The sequence below is a fragment of the Strix aluco genome, chromosome 8, assembly GCF_031877795.1.
Source record: "Strix aluco isolate bStrAlu1 chromosome 8, bStrAlu1.hap1, whole genome shotgun sequence".
NCBI classification, from domain to species: Eukaryota; Metazoa; Chordata; class Aves; order Strigiformes; family Strigidae; genus Strix; species Strix aluco.
The window spans coordinates 6167059-6184073 of record NC_133938.1 but is presented as its reverse complement, the minus strand read 5'-3'; the positions used below and the strand labels follow the sequence as shown (position 1 = coordinate 6184073).

At 51.3% G+C, this 17015-nt stretch overlaps 3 protein-coding genes across 5 annotated transcripts; 1 reads left to right on the top strand and 2 right to left on the bottom strand.

Moving 5' to 3' along the window:
- The first annotated feature begins 6 nt into the window (after positions 1–6).
- TMEM205 (transmembrane protein 205) lies at positions 7–2535 on the top strand. The gene is made up of 4 exons (XM_074831962.1): positions 7–694; positions 1437–1622; positions 1723–1886; positions 2113–2535. Exons 2-4 carry the CDS (start codon positions 1493–1495, stop codon positions 2410–2412), a joined length of 594 nt encoding a protein of 197 aa, XP_074688063.1. The 5' UTR covers positions 7–694; positions 1437–1492; the 3' UTR covers positions 2413–2535.
- Positions 2536–2937: 402 nt separating this feature from the next.
- Positions 2938–11606, bottom strand: TTC4 (tetratricopeptide repeat domain 4). Of its 3 annotated transcripts, none has more exons than XM_074831960.1 (10): positions 11006–11606; positions 9993–10110; positions 9696–9857; positions 9379–9456; positions 8460–8584; positions 8079–8165; positions 6975–7189; positions 5732–5813; positions 4569–4651; positions 2938–3629 (listed from the first exon to the last, which is right to left on the bottom strand). In XM_074831960.1, exons 1-10 carry the CDS (start codon positions 11033–11035, stop codon positions 3530–3532), a joined length of 1080 nt encoding a protein of 359 aa, XP_074688061.1. In that variant the 5' UTR covers positions 11036–11606; the 3' UTR covers positions 2938–3529. The 3 variants fall into 3 exon arrangements, with proteins under 3 accessions (XP_074688061.1, XP_074688062.1, XP_074688060.1); XM_074831961.1 differs by having other exon boundaries at positions 11518–11585; XM_074831959.1 differs by lacking the exon at positions 11006–11606 and adding an exon at positions 10238–10350.
- A 9-nt stretch (positions 11607–11615) lies between these two features.
- On the bottom strand, positions 11616–13382 carry PARS2 (prolyl-tRNA synthetase 2, mitochondrial). Its single transcript, XM_074831958.1, has one exon. It carries the CDS (start codon positions 13009–13011, stop codon positions 11617–11619), a length of 1395 nt encoding a protein of 464 aa, XP_074688059.1. The 5' UTR covers positions 13012–13382; the 3' UTR covers position 11616.
- Between the last annotated feature and the right edge of the window lie 3633 nt (positions 13383–17015).

Here is a 17015-nt window from a genome sequence, read left to right as displayed (position 1 = left end):
GTGGTGCAGGGGTGTGTGTTTATGTGCAGGTGGGAAAAAATTGCAGTCCTGCAGCATCTTCTGCTGGGGGGAATGATGGGGGAGTGGTGGGCAGCTTGGAGCAGCCCTGGCGCACCCGTCTCCAACTGCCTCCTCCCACAGGCAGCTCCCAGGGGAGCAGGGACCCGCTGGCGGGGGGGCATTGGAGCCTGGTGGGAGCACCCTGCCCTTACCAGCCTTTCCCAGAGCCCTCCCCACCAGTGCGCTGCTCTGGGGCCAATTTAGCAGTCAATCACTATTTTTCTTTTTCCCTGGGAAAAAAAAAATCCCTGCAGAGTGTTACCCCCCTTCTTTGCACAGAAGCACCCAGCTGCCTTGCTGCTCTCGGCAGCTAATTCCTGCACGGAGGCAAACGATTTGGAGAGGCAAATCTGGGACCCTGGGAGCGGGAAGGCTCCGTGCCGGCTGCTCGCAGTGTGCACTGTTGCCTTCCACAGCATGATAGAGGGAACAAAACCCCACCGAAGGACCACGGCTGCCTTCCCCAGGCCCCTGCCAGCATGCAGTGGACAGGGCTGCTGGAGGATGGAGCAGGGAAGCATCCCAGAAATGCCAAGAAGCTTTTGGCAAAGCAAAGGCCACAAAGACAGCTGGGGATTTACAGGCCAGCGCTCCAGGTGGGATCCAGGCACCTTCTCCAGTACGTCATGAAAAGGTTTCAAGGACCTGATTTTATAGATACCTAAATACATTGGAATTGATATATAAAAACACAGTACATATTTATCTATTTTGCAGAGGGAGCGGGATGTAATTAGATGGCAGCCTCTCTCAAGGCTGTCCCTGCTGTAATTCACGCCCCGAGGCGGCTGGCTGAGGGGAGAAGGAGGAATAAAGCAGGCAGCAGAATTGATGGGCTGCTCCCAGAAGCTTTGTTTTAATTAATTACCAAAGCGCTCGTTGTAGCAGAGCAGGCAGCTCCTTCAAAGCCTCCTTCTACCCGCCGCTGGTGGGGTCTGGGGCAGGGGAGTGAGCCCAGGAGCCCGCCCTGCTTCTGCGAGCCCCCAGGCTTTTTGGTTAAAGTGCACAGAAGCTGTTGCTGTTTTTAGACAGGGGGACTTTTCCTTGGCCAAGAAGCCTCTTTGCTGACCGCAGCGTGGGCAGGCACCTCTGTCAGGGCTTTTCCTCTTCCCCTTTTTATTGACTTGCTGCTTGTTCCTTCTGCCAGGGGTCAGCTGGGGCTTTGGCTGGACTTTGCTGAAAGTCCACCCAAAACGGCCGGTTACCAGGTGCTGACGCAGTGCCCTGCCCCTAAGATATAAAGGGTTTGAAAATCGGGTTTGCAGCCTGGTCGGGTGCACGGTGGCGGGGCTGGGAAGGGGCTGGGGCTGTGTCAGCTCCAAAGCTCTTCCCAAACAAGCGGGTTTGTGAAGTTAAACTGCTTTTGCTGGATTCAGCAAGGTGACGGCAGTAACAGCAGTTCAGCGGTGAATTTGAGGGCAACTTGGCTGACATGGAGGGACCCGTCCCCGGCCAGGACACCGTGCCGACCGTCACAGAGCCCTCCAATGCCATCAAACTGCTGCACCTGGTTTTCCTCTCCACCTCCTGGGGAATGCAGATCTGGGTGACCTTTGTGGCTGGTAGGTCGCGGTCCGTGCACGCCGCCGTGGCTCTGTGCCTGTGGGGAGGCCCAGGGGAAGGGGTTTTGCCCCAGCACCTACCCACTCTCTCCTTTTGCAGGGTTTGTGATGGGCAGCCACCTCCCTCGCCACACCTTCGGCTTCATCCAGCGCCAGCTCTTCCCCTACTACTTCCACATTGTCTCCGCTTGTGCTTTCCTCAACCTGACTCTGTTTGCCATGTACCACCCCAGTGAGCTGCTCAGCGATGAACAAACGACCCAGGTAGTCTCCCACTTTAAAAGGCGAGCTGGCCACAGCCCCAGTCCCTTCCTCCAACGGGGTCCCACTCCGCTCTGCTCCGCTGAGGTTGGTTTGCAAACGATGACGTGGCTCTGGTTAAAAGAAACCGGTTAGCATCCAGACGAGCTTTGCGTGCAAGCAGGGCTGGGGGAGCAATTTAATCCACGGCGGGTGTGAGATGTTCACGGTGGGCTTTGCTCCCCTGCAGATCATCGCCTTCTTTGTTTGCGTCGCCGCTTCCGTGCTGAACACGCAGTGGTTCGGGCAGGTCACCTCCGACATCGTGGTCGACATGCACCTCATCGAGCACAGCCACGGCCTCGGCCAGGAGGTCGGGCTGTTCACCAGCCAGTCCCACAGGCAGCTGTGCGCCTCCAACCCCAGCTACCGGCAGCTGACCCGGCAGTTCACCCTCTACCACGCTCTGTCCTCCCTCTGCAACCTCTGCTGCATCGCGTGCAACGGCCTGAGCTTGTACTACGTGGCTGCTCGTCTCTCTGCCCTGTGAGAGCAGGACGCTGGCGAGGAGAAGGTTGGCTGACCAGAACCTGCGCTCTGGGAAACGGGAGCCATCCTGCTGCCTTGCTGTAAAGTAACCTGGAGCTTTGGAGATTAAATTTCAGCATCCTCAGATGAGGATACTTTTACTGTATTCGTGCATGGCGCAGAAATTTAGCAATAGCAAAATGGAAATTATTTCTTTAAAGCTCTCTCAGCCAGCCTCCATGATCTAAGGAGTGTTTATGGCTGAACAGCTTCTTTATGCCCCGTGCACTAGATGTGTCTAAAACTGCAGTATATTTCTGCAGTCACAGAGAGATTGCAGAAGAGAAAGAAATGAGAGATTCAGAATTACTTCTAATTAAATGCTGAAAGCTAATACTGAAGCGCAGAAGACCCTGTACGGCAGCTGTACCAGTTAGTGCAATGGAAAGGGTTGTTATGTTTGGGTTTAGAATTGCTGTTTGTCATTCTCTTGTAGTATTTCGTGAGGTGAGAAAAATTATTGTCTCATTTATTGGGCAGAAATCAGTCTACTTAAAATAGACATGTTTATTTCCAGGTTCTATAGGACAATCAGTAAGGTAGCAAAAGGGTCAGTAAAACACTGGGCTCTGAACAAAGAGCTCTGCTTTACCCTGGCCAGCAGCAGAGCCAAGTGGTGAAAAACCAGCAGCTGCTTAATCACAGGCAGGAATCTGACTGCCTCCATCCCGCGGCAACAGGCGGGTATCTCCCCAGAGCAGTGCTGTTAAACCCCAGCAACTACAGCCCTCCTCCAAGGAAACCAGTGGGTTTTCACAGGTAAGTAAGTACATTCCCAGCTGCTGTTGCTTCAACTGCAGCCAGCACTTGGCACTGGTTCAGGTTTATTTCAAAACCACATGCAGCCTATCATAGAGGAGACCTTCTGCGAGCCAGCTGGGTTTCTTTTTAAACAAATAATTCCCTCTGGTAAGCCCTTCATACCCCTATGCTGCTTTCCTGGAAGTTTCCCCGTGTGCCAAGATTATTTCTCCCCTGAAGTGTACAAGGTATTTTTGTTCAAGCAGAGGTTTGCAGTCTGTAGCTGGGATAACAAACAGCAGCCTCTTGCACAGGATTCCTCGTTTCATTCTTGCTCCTTATAGTTGATGCACTTTCTTGCCAGAGAAGTACTTCTTAGAGAAGGGAGAACGCTTTACAAATGCCAAAACGGCTGGAGTCCCCGCCTTTACAAAATACCTGCAAAGATTAAAGGGAGTCCTTTGGCTTCCTTGTAGCTGGCCAAGTGTCATGCAAAGTGAGTGACTTTGGCCCAGCTCAATAAAGACTGACCTCCCAAAGGCTGAGGATAAGCTTTTTTGCTGATTAGCAGAGCCTCTTGGAGCCAGGGCTACACATGCCCAAGGAGGAGTGTTTTATGGATCAACTCTTCTCCCAACAGCTCCTTCTAATTAAAGCAGCTGTTATTCTCCCTCTGGAAGGAGGTTTCTTTTGCAACTGCCCTTACAGCCTGAAATCTGAGGGTTTATGCAGGCTGCTGAGTTTTATGGAGTGACAGTTCAGACACAGCCCGCAGCGGCGGACCCAGAGCTCTGCTCCCACTGTGGCAGAGCGAGCCCCTAGCGCCGGGCAGCAGGCTGTCTCCAGCTAGCTACAAGACGGTGCAAGTTAACAGCACAGGCTTTACAATAACTTTTTGGCTTCCCAAACAGCAAATTCTTCTCTCTAAATAACTGCACAACACTTTAAAGTCAGTTTCAGAGTGAAACTGTGCTGCATGCTGTGCTGGGGGCTGCTCACGCAGCATTATTAACAGTGAGAGCATTGTTAACCTTCAACATACTCTCTTTATATGCTGCTGCTTTTTCTTTTTTTTTTTTTTTTTTTTTTTAAAGTAGCACTGTGTAGATGGGATCTGAAACAGCCCTTTTGTGCTGCTGCTTGTGCGTAGCCCAACCCCCTTCGCATCTCCATCCAGTCCTGGAATGAGTTGTTCATTTTTTGGGGGAAAAAAACATATGTAAGTCGCTAAAGCCAGGCACAAAATCCATGCAGTCCCACTGCTTTATACCTTCAAGAGTTAGGACTATTAAACCGGAGAACAAACTGCACTTAAGGCCCAAAGCTCATACTTTTTGCCTTCGTGCTCCCTCTGGACACGAACAGGTACAGCCTCACCTTTCGTGCTGCAGCACTTGTAGCAATGTGTGTTCTGGGTTCAGCTCATACATTTCTGCTCTTTCTTCATCTTCAAAATAGAGCTGAAAAAAATTTTGGAGGGTTGTTAAATACCTAAGGTACATGAAAGGCAACTACTAAGCTGTTGAGAGTCTAGTAACAGCATACCATATATCAACTAGTGATCAGACTTCTGCACCTTGAACTGACTGTGTCGGATGCTAACTTCAGCAACGTAGAAACTGTTTTGTGTAAATTCCAAGTCTTCCTTGTATAAACCAGTTTAGCTTCTTATGGCAGTGGCAGCAGGAAGCCAAAATACACTGGCTATTCCTGTGCTTTACAGAGAAGCAATCCAAACCTACAGGCTGCTTTCTAACAGGTGAAATGCAGCAATGGTATGAGCTAAACTGAGCAGGTTTAAAGATACCTGAACAAAACAGAGTAGATTTAAGAGATTTGAATCCAGCAACCATGCCTTACACTGTACATACACACAGAGCTATAATCCCAGTTTTTAATCTGGTGAACTAAACAGCCACTGTCCTTTTGGACCTATCAGCTCACTGCACTAAGGGCTGCACTGCTACCTGGCACATGACACCAAAGTGGAAAATAAAAAATAAACATCTGTATCCTTCTATGTACAATTTCTTAAAAATTCTCAAAATCTGCTGCAGTCACAACCAAATCGCATCCCACCTTTGCTAAAGTCTTAATAGGCATATAGTGTCTTGATGGGATTAAGTGTTTACGTACCTCCAGTTAGTTCTGAAAATAACCTATTTTTTAATAATATTACCTCATTTGTTTTGAGCTTTGTAACGCAGTTAAAAAACCAAGCAGCCTACCAGCTTGATGGTCTAAATCTTAATCATCATTACAAAGATGGGAATCTAAGCAGTATCTATAAATACCTTCTATCAAATACAACAGAAGTGCTTCCACAAAAGAACTTTCATTAATGAATTCTGTGCCTGTGTCAGCACATCTGGAAAATGTTTGAGTTTATAAGTGAATGTAGCTCTCCAGATCCTTATTTCACATCTGTGTATGGTAAATGGGTAACAATGCTATTGCTTTCATACACTCAAACCTGTGTATTTTCTCGCTCCAGAAAAAAACCCACAACCCTGAAATAAAAGGAAAGTCAAAATTCTCACCTCAAGATTGCTGGGAAGGTATTTTCTTTCTAAATCCCAAGGAGGTAACTCAGCAAACATCAGCATTAAATGATCAATAAACCTAAAAGCCAAAATACACTTGGTTATCTTAGACAAAGTGTTCAGCTTCAATAATTTGTACTGTTTCATTTTAATGATGGTAAAAATACATTAGCAAATCAGACAACAGACTTGAAAGCAAGTTTAGATCACTAGTAGTTTCTTCCCTTCAAATTCATCGCTTTCTCAATGAGACCAAGGTCCTGTTTGTAACTCACGGTACTGGTTTAAAACTTGAGCAGTGCAACAGAAAACTATTTTTAACTTTTCATTTTCACACTGAAAAAGATGCCAAAATAAACACCCTGCAATTAGTCTAAAACTGATTTGCCTTCTACATGGTCCCACCAGCACCACGCTTCATCAGATCAGAGTGCTCAGAACATGCTTGTGTTTCTGGAGTGCTGGTGGCCAGTTTGTTCTAGGAATTCATTTTCACTTCCTTTGGTTATGAAAAGGCATAATGAACACCACCGTATAAGAACCACAACTTTACTCATCTGCTTGCACTGTAATTTTAAGTCCTAAACTTACTAGTAGATCTGAGGAATACATATCTTCCCCCCCCCCCCCCCCCAAAAAAAGTTACAAATTCGAAGTTTGTTTCACATTGCAAGATCAGAAACTGAAGTTAACATCAAGAAAAGTGGAATTCCCACCTTGCCAGGCACTTGCTTATAGCCTGAAAGGTCTGCAGCACTTTGGTCAGGCCTGCTGTAAGCCCTGTGGAAAGCTGTGGGGTCACTGGTGGTTCCAAGAGGTCCCTTTTGGAAGCTTTTTATAATTTTTAAGTAGAATCCTCTTTCCGAGACCCCATATTTGAAGCACCTTAATGAATTTCTGAAATCTGTGCAGGCGGATGGGTCACTTACTGGCCACTGGTCTAAGCTTGCCCTACAAGCCCCTTTAATCACAGTGGCTAAACATGATGTGTTTCTCTGCACTATAAATTTATGTATCGTCGAGATTTTGGCCCTCATATTTTAAAGCGGCATTTGTAAATCACAGAATAATTTGGGTTGGAAAGATCCTCAGGAGGTCATCTAGTGCGACCAGATGCAGGGTCAGCTAGGAGATTAGAAATCTGGAGCTACTTCATTAGCACGGTAGTGTTTCACTTGCTGTCTGTTCTCATCTGCTCAAACACCTCTTTATGCAAGAACGCTGCTGACACTGCATTTACCTGGAGTTCTCATGAAAAGCTGCAATGAAATCAGTTTGCTCGTGCTCAGGGTACAGGAAGAGGACAGGCCAGTTTAAGTTGCCATCAGCATCTAAGTGCACCTTTGCTCCCGTGGCGTTGTCAGAGTGAAACCCATCTAAGGATATCTCAGCCAGGCCATCTGCTAGTTCCTCTTCTTCATTTGATGGCTCAAGAACCAGCTTGATATTTCGTTCCTGGAGAGAAGGAAGGAAAAAAGAAAAAAATTACCCAATAAAAACCCAAACAGGTATGGTGGGGAGGATAAGAGCAAAAAATTAGCAGTCGGTAAAAGAACAACTTGTGTCATTCTTATTAATGAGTCAGCTCTTAAACATGCCATCAAAAGCCTTCCTCTCGTATCAGACTTGAGTTACTGTCTTCCCAGTAGAACCTAGACTCCTCACAAAACAGATGAGGAGAGGTGGGAATCCAGAGGAGTCCACATGCTGAGAGAAGAGCCTGAGAAAATGTGGGGAAAGGGATGCATCTGAAATCCTGTTCTTTGGGACCTAGCAGACCCCAAAGCACCCACTTCAGGGTGCAACTTCACGCACCAGCTCCTGAGAACATCCACTCTTTCAGAGAGCTGAAAAAAACTCAATTCTTTTCTTTGGAAACACAACTGCAGAACAGATCCAACTTCACGTAATAGCCCAAAATATTTTAATGTAGCCCAACTATTTACCGAGGAAGGAGAGGATCCAGGCTTAATTCCCTCCTCCACCCTACTGGATAGTTATCTTCTATCTTTCCACTGAAGTAATGCCCATCGGCAGCAGAGAAAACAAGGTTTGCAGGGCCAGTGTGATGCTACAGCCCAGCAGCCAGAGCACTCTCTTGGATGCTCAGTCCATCTCCTAATACTGGGTTTGTATTTTGCAGTAGTTGTTACTTGAAATACGGAAACCTGGGAGCTGGGGCTAGAGCCATGCAGATAAGAATCATGGGTTTAACTCAGTTTTTTGGCTCTAGCCCTCAAAAGCCTGTGTATGAGAACGACCTCTTAGAGACAAACAAGAGAGCTCTTAAAAAAACCAAGCCAAACAACAGAACACACAAAACCAACCCCACTCACTGACCCACCTTTATTGCTGCAAGCAAAATTTCTTTTTGACACTGCTCTTTCTTCTCCATCACCTTTGCTTTCCTTGCATCCCGCTCCTCAGCTCGCTACATGTAAGAAAAGGTTGCACCATGGTCACACACAGCAAGTCAATGCCCATCACTGCTCTACCCTGCCAACGAGTGGAGAAGTCAGTTCAGATCCCCAGAAGGGTTCTCTCCAGCTCTTTCCTCTACACATCCCCACATCACACGCTACGCGGAACCACCACTCAATTCTGTTTGGGGATATTACACTATACAGAAACTTGTACAGAGCACTCTTCAACCAAGGATCCCAAGTGCTTCTTGACACAAAGCAGGCAACCAGCACTGTAGTTGCTAGACTGCCTTAATATTTACCTTTAGTTTGTCAGCTTTAGCTCTCATTTCCACAAGCTTTTTCTCTTTTGCATCTATTCGCAAGCCTTCCTCACACCATGCTATTGCTTCAGAGAAATTCTTTAGCTCCATGTGACAGAGAGCTCCTGGAAGGATTAAGATTTTAAGTTTCTAGTATTGGAGTCAGTATACAACTACTACACAAAGTGGCAGTTATAAAGGCAGCACTAGCCCCAGCGCTTTCAAGAGGCAAACACAGCACAGGATATTGTCTTGTGTGGTTGTGTTCAACTGTAGACTTCCAGCAGGTCAGCTGAGAAGAAAATGTAAAATATTTCAGCAGTTCTTGTATCATTTGCTCATCTAGTCACACAAGTCAGCAGAATGATGCTAGAAGTGTCTGTTACAAGCAAAATTTTATCATTATAATTAACATTTCAGTATTTGTCTCATAGGAAAAATAAAGTGGTGATTTCAATGGAGTGAGAAATGCTGGGGAAAAAAATACAAACCCCAAAAACTAGTACTGTGGAAAAGTTATGCTGTGCTCTACAGAAACAGGTCCAATGCCTCTTTGACAGATACAGAAGATGAAGAGCAAAAACATCGTGTTTTTACTGGAAATCCAAAGCAGAATGCAGAGCTCTGTTTCAGGGAGAAACAGCAATAACAAAACAAGAGAAAAAAAATCTCATACAGCAACTGCTTTACTTTTCAGAAATGAAGGCTGTCTGGAAACAAAGTATGAACACACACACACACAGTAATTAAAGATTTATAAACGCTGTTATTTAACACACAGAAACATGCAGTGAAACAAAGCAATATCCAACAACAAGGCTTGTAACAATAACAGCATAATCAGTAAAAGTAATGCACAAAGCTGTTTTGAAACCATGCTCCCTGAGCTTCATGTGGTAACACCTGTTTTACCTCTTACCTCTTATGATTGCTTTGAGGTGGGTGGGCTTTAGCTTTTTTGCTTGGACGGCATCATTGAGAGCAGAACGATAGTTACCTATAAAGCAAGCAACACTGCTCAGAACCTTTCATTTATATTTAAAATCCAACCAGATCTGAAGGTGACAAAATAGCTTATGCGGAGATTCTGTAACTCTCTGTTTCTACAAGCACTGTGAGGCGACTGGAGGAAGAAAGAGCAAACTAAGATCAAGAATGAAAGGACAGGAACCCATCAGACAGGGGAGAGCCCCCTTCCCAGCCCCGACCGGGACAGGGTGGCACTCGTGCTGTTACCCAGGTAAAACTGTGCGGCCCCTCGGTTTGTGTGCAGCACGGCGTTCAGCTCTGGGTCCTCGCATTTCTTTTTCAGCCCCTCGGTGTAGGCGATGACAGCTCTCTTGTAGTCCCGCTCCCTGAAGTACTCGTTCCCTTCGTTCTTGTACATCCTGGCCAGCTCTGCAGGGGATGGAGGGAGAGACAGGGCCATCAAAATGGGCGGGGGGTGCAGCTCCCCAGCAGCTCCCCAAGCTCCCTCCCCAGGCCGGGGACGGAGGGACAGACCGACAGAACCCCCCAGCCCCGGCTGCCCACCTGAGGGGCCCTGCTCCTCGTCGAAGAGGAGGGACTGCAGACAGGCCAGGTCGGGCTGCCGCGCCGCGTCGATCTCGGCTGGGCACCGCTTCATGAACATGGGGATGGCCTCCAGCTCCTGCGGGCGGACACACACCGGCCCTCAGCTCAGCTCAGCTCAGCTCAGCTCAGCTCGGCCCGGCCCGGCCCGGCCCGGCCCGGCCCGGCCCGGCCCGGCGCGGCGCCCCCCGGCCCCGCCGCCTCACCTCCTCCCAGGTGTCGGGGTGGAGAGCGGCCCGGTACCGCGGTGCGCTGCCGCCCGCCCCGGCCTCCGCCACGCTGCCGCTCCTGGCTGCCCCGGCCTCCGCCATGCTGCCGCGCCGCCCCGCCCCGCGGCTTCCGACCAACCCCCGCCTCAGGCCCGGCCCAGCGACCTCAGGCCCGGCCCAGCGCCCCTCAGACCCGGCCCAGTGCCCCTCAGACCCGGCCCAGCTCCCCTCAGGGTGACATCTCCCAGCCACCACGGAGCTGATCCTGCCAGGGACAAGGAGAAGGACGAGGTGACCTCCTCAAGTCTGGGAGCACATGGAGGGTGTGGGTCCACCACAAAGCCTTACAGGACAGTGGCACCGCTGTTGCTTGTGTTCTCTAGATCTCAGACCCAGGAGCTGCGGCTCAGGGCAAGGCAGCTCCCTCCAAGGAGCTCCCCATCCAGGGGAGGTTCATGGGGCACCGGTCAGTGCCGCTGGGATGGCGGCAACCTGTTCCTTCACAGAAGCCACGGGGCCCAGCCAGCCCCACGCTGCAGTGGGCACGTACAGGCGGGATGTCACCACCCTCGGACAGAGTTACTTACAGCCTATAAGCAACATGGCCTGGACATCCTTCTCGCCAGGCTTCACAGGCCCCCAGATTTCATGTTTCCTTGTTAAATTTTTTTGCAAAGATTATCTACCACTCTGAGGCTGCATTCCTGAAACACACCGTCACCACCCAGGCCCGATAGATCCAGGCATCTCACCAGCCGGACTGACCTGCAGGACTGGGGTGTGGATGCCTGACATCTTTCTTCACCTTAATTCCTGCAGATTTGCAGCGCCATGGCATTTTCAAGGTGAACAAGGCTCTAGAGTTCACCATTTTGCTTTCATAAAGATTAACCTCCACCTTCACGGAGCCTGGGTGACTCCAGAGACAAGATGCAAATGGAGGACAAGCACCTTCCTTCCTCTCCTTCTTAATATGCCTCCTTCCAAGAATTCAGCACTTGAAAAGGGCAAGGGGAAGCCCTCCCGTCCTCTCTCCTGCAGCCTCAGCTGTTGTGTACGCTCGACAGAGGCAATGTCTGCCACGGCTGGGCAGCGAGGGGCTGACTCCAGCGAGGGCTGACTCCCTAAAAGCAGCTCACGGGGGCCTGTAGCCAGAGGAAGAAACGCCCCCAGCCCCATTAGAGAACGTGGGCTGAGCCCAGCTCAACCCCAGCACCCGGTGTGGCTGCAAGACTCCATGGCTGGCTCCGATGTGAGCTGGATTCAGCTCCGCTTACCCAGAGCCATCGCCCACAACCTGCACGTCCTTGAAAAGGAACCGGGGCTTTTCAGATAAACTTAGTGCAGCAAAGATGAGAGATTCAGAGACGTGGAGTTTAAGGGACTTGCACTTTACTCAGCAACTCGATGACACCTTCCCTGGTGAGGAACAAAACCTCGCTGGCATTCTGATTCCAAACCTCAAAGACCGGGGGGTCCTCGCTAACCCTCTTCCCGGCTATGACCACGTAGGGATAACCCAGCTTGTTGGCGTCCTTTAGCCTTTTGCCAATGGTCAGCTGTGTCCTGTCATCCAGCACCGAGTCACTGGCGAGGTGCGGCAGCGCTTCAGCGAGGTCATCGTACACCCGCTCCAGCAGTGTGGCTCCCTTCTCCTCCTCCTCCTTGCTGCCTCTCTTGGGGGGAATGAAACAAAGCTGGTAGGGTGCGATGAGGCTCGGCCAACGAATGCTGTCCTCTGTAGAGAGCACCTCGATGGAGGCCGCCAGGATGCGAGTGATGCCCAGGCCGTAGCAACCCATTTCTGCCAGCTGGGGTTTGTTCTCGGGAGAGTAGAAGACAGCGTTGGAGACAGAGGAGTACTTTGTGCCCAGATAAAACGTGTGTCCTACTTCGATCCCTCTGGTCTGGGTAAGTTTTTCTCCACACGTGGGGCAAGACGTTTGCTCCCTGTTTAACGTTTCCACATTGGCTGCAAAATGTCCGTCTGGGCACAGCACCAGCCTGTCCTCGCCAATGTCTGCCGGGAGCTGGAACTCGTGGGACACGGTGCCACCGATGCTGCCCGTGGCCGCCCTAACTTTGACAAAGGGAAGGCCCAGGCGGTTGAAGAGGCTGCGGTAGGCGTCGCACACCAGGTCATAGGTCTGCCGAGCCGCCTCTTCGGAGGCGTCGAAGGTGTACATGTCCTTCATGTAAAACTCCCGGCTGCGCAGCAAGCCGAAGCGGGGCTTGGGTTCATCCCGAAACTTCCTGGTTACCTGGTAGAGGCGCAGCGGGAGCTGCTTGTAGGACAGGTTGCTCTGAGCAGCCACCAGCTCCGTCACCGCCTCCTCGTGCGTGGGGCCCAGGCAGTAGTCCTTGCCGTGCCGGTCGGCCAGCCGGAAGAGCTCCGTCCCCATCCCGTCCCAGCGGCCGCTGGCGCGCCACAGCTCTGCCGAGCTCAGGCTGGGCATGTTCAGCTTCTGTCCCGCCACGGCCTGCATCTCCTCGTCCACCGCCTTGACGAGCTTCTCCATGGCGCGGACGGTGGGCGGCAGGTAGTGGTAGCAGCCGGGGCTGGCGGGGTGGATGAGCCCCGCCTGCAGCATCAGCTTCTGGCTGCGGCAGGTGGGCTCCCCGGCCCTGCCGTCCCACCCCGCCTCGCCGCCCGCCTGCAGGTTGAGGGGCTGGAAGAGCTGCGAGAGCAGCAGCCGCCTCGGCCCGCCCGAGTGCCGGGGCCTGCAGCCGCGCAGCGCCGGGAGCCTCCCCCGCCTCAGGAAGACCTCCATGGCGGGGCCGGGGCCCGCGGGCCGCGCGGGGGGAGCGGCAGCAGAACCGGGGGCGGGGTGTGTGTGTGTGTGGGGGGGTGAGTTCCGACCCCCGCACGGCGGGGACTTCCCCGGGCCGCGGTGTGCTGGGACACGCGAGCACGACAGCAGGGCCGCAGCCCCGCGGGACGGGCGGACACACCCGCACACCCACAGCCCGGGACACACACACCACCCGCCCCGCCCCGCCGCGCCGGCACAACCAATGGGAGTCACAGCCCTCTGTCACGTGGGGGGCGCCGCCCTCCGCCCACCGGAAGTCCATCTCTATGGTTCCGGCGGCATGGCGGCGGCGCGGGGCCGGAGCCGGGCGCCCCCTGGCGGGCGGGCGGTGCGGCCTGCAGCAGCAGTGCGCCGAGGGGTGACCCTGGGACCGACAATCCTGACCAGGAAAACTCTCCAAACCAAAGGATAGCTTAGAAAGCCGACACTGGTTTATCGCAGCGCTGGGTGCGTGGGGGATTCCTCCTCCTAAGATGCACACCAACAGGACTTTCCACACTATATTTATACACAGAACTTGCAGAGTTAGTAATTTTCCAAGTCCGTCCTCTCTACAATGACTGGTTAGTAATTTACACACAATTATAATACTGCTGACACAATGCTTCTACACATGCTCAGGGGAAGGGTCTTCACCTGGGCAAGGGTCTTCTTGACCTATAGGCATGATTTTTTGTATTAGAATGAGGAAAATTCAGCTAAGGACACATGGACCTTGAGTGTACTTGCCCAGTTGGCACTGTACCCTCTTCAAGGTCTAATGGCTCCGGGATGTCCTTGCTCAAAGGCAGCTATCTCCTTGTTCTTCTGATTAGGAATGCCTTCGACTTTAACATATACAAAGAACATCTTTCTTGACCTAAGTATAATATTGCTACATTGTTCTAAAAGTTTAACCTTCAACACCCCCACGGGACGTGTGGGGTCACTTGCCATCTCCCACCTGGCACAGGCCACAGCACCCCTGTGGTTGCGCTGAGCTCCCGTGGCTGGATTGTGTGAAAGTGGGTGGGTGTCCTTAGGGTGGGCACAGGAGCTGAGGTGGGCTGGTCAGAGGGGGACGTCACCTGCTCAGGTGTCAACAGAACCCACCACCCTGCAGCAAGGGCAGGAGCAGGAGCCCTTTGGCTCCCAGCTCGGCCATCCTGGGGCTGGGGATATGGTGGAAGCAGGGGACACCCCAGGCTCTGTGCTGCCTACCCAGGATGGGAGCTGGAGGGACCTCAGCAGGCAGCCAGCCATGGGCAGGGGATAGCAGTGGATGGCCACCAGTGGCCGGGGCAGTGGAGAAACAACAGGGCTCTTACAGGGCTAACACCACAAGGGATCTGTCTGTTGCTTTTTTAATTAACAAGGTTTTAGAAAACTCAGAAGATCCCGACAGCTCATGAGAGAGACAGCCACTCTGCAGAACTTGCTGCCACCCCCATGACTCAGAGGGACAGTGACCACTCCTTCATCCTGCCCTTGGAAGAATCGACCTTCATCATCTCAAGCAGCAGCTTCACCAGGTTCATCCTCCCCCAAGCAGCCATGGCTCTGCAGAGCTGGATCACCTCTGGCATGCAGTTGCAGCAGACCACCCTCAGCTCCTGCTGCAGGCGCTGCCCTGGGAATTTCTCCTCAGCTTTCTTAACCTGCCGCTCCACCTCCTGCATCGGTATTTTCTGTCTTCAGCTTCATCTGACCAAAGAGCACGAGCAATGGCTCTGGGAGGCACTGCAGGCTCTTGGTGAAGCCTGCATCATCCAGATCAATGACCTGCTTGAAGTACTCAGTGGTGGGTGTTTCCTGGATTTTAAGTCACAGTCATTTTCCCCTGAAGATCTGCAGTTCAGGTCAAACTCCATGGTTTTGTGCAGGGGTTTCATCTACCAGGAACAGTTTTTGCACAGCATCCACCCTCATGTAATAGTAAAAAATAGTAAATAGAGGTGGGGCAGGATGAAATGGGGCTGTCAGGAGAAAAGAGAGAGCAATGGCTACCTCTGAGGATGACATTCCCCATCAGGCTCTGGGGAGAGGAGTAGTAGAGTGTGGCTGACCTGCTGTCAGCACCATGTACATAGTGTACATGTGGGGATGGATTCCTGCTCCCATCCTTGTGTCTAATGTCACCCAGTGGCTCTTTACTCCCGTAAGCTCTCCGAATTCCCTCCCAGCTGAGGCTGATGTTAACCATAGCAATTCCTCCGTCCCTGTTCCTGCCTTCAGCCATGCTGCACCCCTCCATCTCCCTCACACCTAACTAGATCCGGGCCCAACAGGAGGGAGAGGCAGCCAAGGGCCTCCCTCAGTCTTTGTGGTCTAACTTTAGGGCTGAGAGTTAATGAAAACCCGGGGACACTGCAAGGACCTCCCTGGGATCCCAAGGGTATGATGTGCCCATCCTCACCTGGCCTGTGTCCAGGTTTGTCCTCAGGTATGGACAAACCTTGAGGACCCTTTCAAGGTCATTTTTCACATGCATGAGCTTTCTCCTGTCAGGAACTGGGCCCTGTCCCATCTTGGAATGTTCCAGACCTTGCAGATACATCTTCATGTGGATCTGGGGACCAGAGGAAACTCATCAACTTGTGCCTAGTTGCATGATGGATGATGAAATGATATGAGTACAAACCACTAAGATGCCTCAGGTCAGCTCCTTGGCCATGCCAAGCTACACCAGAGAGCTAGGCCAGCTTGCCCAGAACCAGCACCCGTCTCCAAAGCATGACCCCAGGCTGGCTCGTGGTTTGCAGTACTGGGAAAGGTGGTGCAAGCCCCTGAGATGTTGCTCATCCTGTTGACCTTGACTGTAAATTTGGTTCCCGGTGATCATAGGGTCCTTGAATATGGGGTCAAGACATGGGGACAGCATGCCCTAACGTGTTTAGAGGTTGAACCATTTGGCCATAGGAGCGCACCTGAAGAAGGGCTGAGAAATCAAAAAAGCCTTTTTCTGATGTCATTGCAGCTTTCTCCAGTCTAATCTGGCAGACAGACATCACCCGGCACCCAGTGACCACCTCCACGCTGCACCCTTCAGCCTCCTGCCTCGAGCTCAGAGGAAGTTCAACATCTATGAAGAGCATTGTAAGCACATATTAAAGTACTCTGCTAAAGGAGATTTCACTTCCCTGATCCTCATTTTATGAGCAGTTAAATAATCCTGTTTAAATACAAGGAAGTAAGAATGAGTCTTTATTTAAAAATAGGATTTGAAGAAATCTTCATGATTCTTCTGTAATGGGAAATACTCACTAATGCGCACTCCTGTTTACTGGAGGCTGGAAATGGGCAAAATCAGGGGATTAAAGACACATTTCTGATGCTCCTGAGTGATTTAGGAGCATTACAGTCATTAAATAGTCAATCCAGTTCTGCAAGGTGACTCAGCATCCTGCGAAATGTTGCCTAGAGAGACCTGGGGAAGTCCCTCAGCAGCTCAGTGCCAGAGCCCGGATCTGGCCCAGATTTCCTGGCTGCAAGGTAGCAACTTCACTCCCAGACCAGCCTTCACCGGTTTTGTCAGGCAATTACTTCTCCCTATGTGTTTCTCACCACAGTTAAGCAATGCAATTGCTGTCTGGGAGAAGCACCGTGGCTGTCTCAGAGTCTGGAGGAGGAGGACAAGTCCCTGTGGGAAAGGGACCTGCCCACTCCTCAGACGCCCAGCACACAGGACATTCAGTGCCATATTCCATATCCCTTTGGCCATCTCCTGCTTGCCCAGGAAGTGGAATATTTTCGCCAGGCAGTTCAGGATGGGAGGGTTGTCTTTCACTGTTTCTATTGCCTGTTCGAGCCACAGAAGTGAAACATATTTCTGTCAGTGACTTGTTGCCTGCTGTGCTGATCAAAGGCACAAAACCATCTTGGATTGATTCGCTGGGGCAGTGTTGTAACTGGGAGGGCTTAAGGCTGTACAAGAGACACAGTCTGTGGGGAAAGCTGGTATCTCTTATTAAATCACCAGACAG

What these genes read in the sequence shown, in the direction of transcription:
- TMEM205 (XM_074831962.1), top strand. Translation starts at nt 1,493, where the DNA reads ATGGAGGGACCCGTCCCCGGCCAGGACACCGTGCCGACCGTCACAGAG. An exon ending in CTGGGTGACCTTTGTGGCTG is followed by an intron (nt 1,623 to 1,722) that starts GTAGGTCGCGGT and finishes CTCCTTTTGCAG; the next exon opens with GGTTTGTGATGGGCAGCCAC. An exon ending in GCGATGAACAAACGACCCAG is followed by an intron (nt 1,887 to 2,112) that starts GTAGTCTCCCAC and finishes GCTCCCCTGCAG; the next exon opens with ATCATCGCCTTCTTTGTTTG.
- PARS2 (XM_074831958.1), bottom strand. Translation starts at nt 13,011, where the DNA reads ATGGAGGTCTTCCTGAGGCGGGGGAGGCTCCCGGCGCTGCGCGGCTGC.
- TTC4 (XM_074831959.1), bottom strand. Translation starts at nt 10,342, where the DNA reads ATGGCGGAGGCCGGGGCAGCCAGGAGCGGCAGCGTGGCGGAGGCCGGG. An exon ending in ACCCCGACACCTGGGAGGAG is followed by an intron (nt 10,111 to 10,237) that starts GTGAGGCGGCGG and finishes GTCCGCCCGCAG; the next exon opens with GAGCTGGAGGCCATCCCCAT. An exon ending in CCTCAAAGCAATCATAAGAG is followed by an intron (nt 8,585 to 9,378) that starts GTAAGAGGTAAA and finishes TAATCCTTCCAG; the next exon opens with GAGCTCTCTGTCACATGGAG.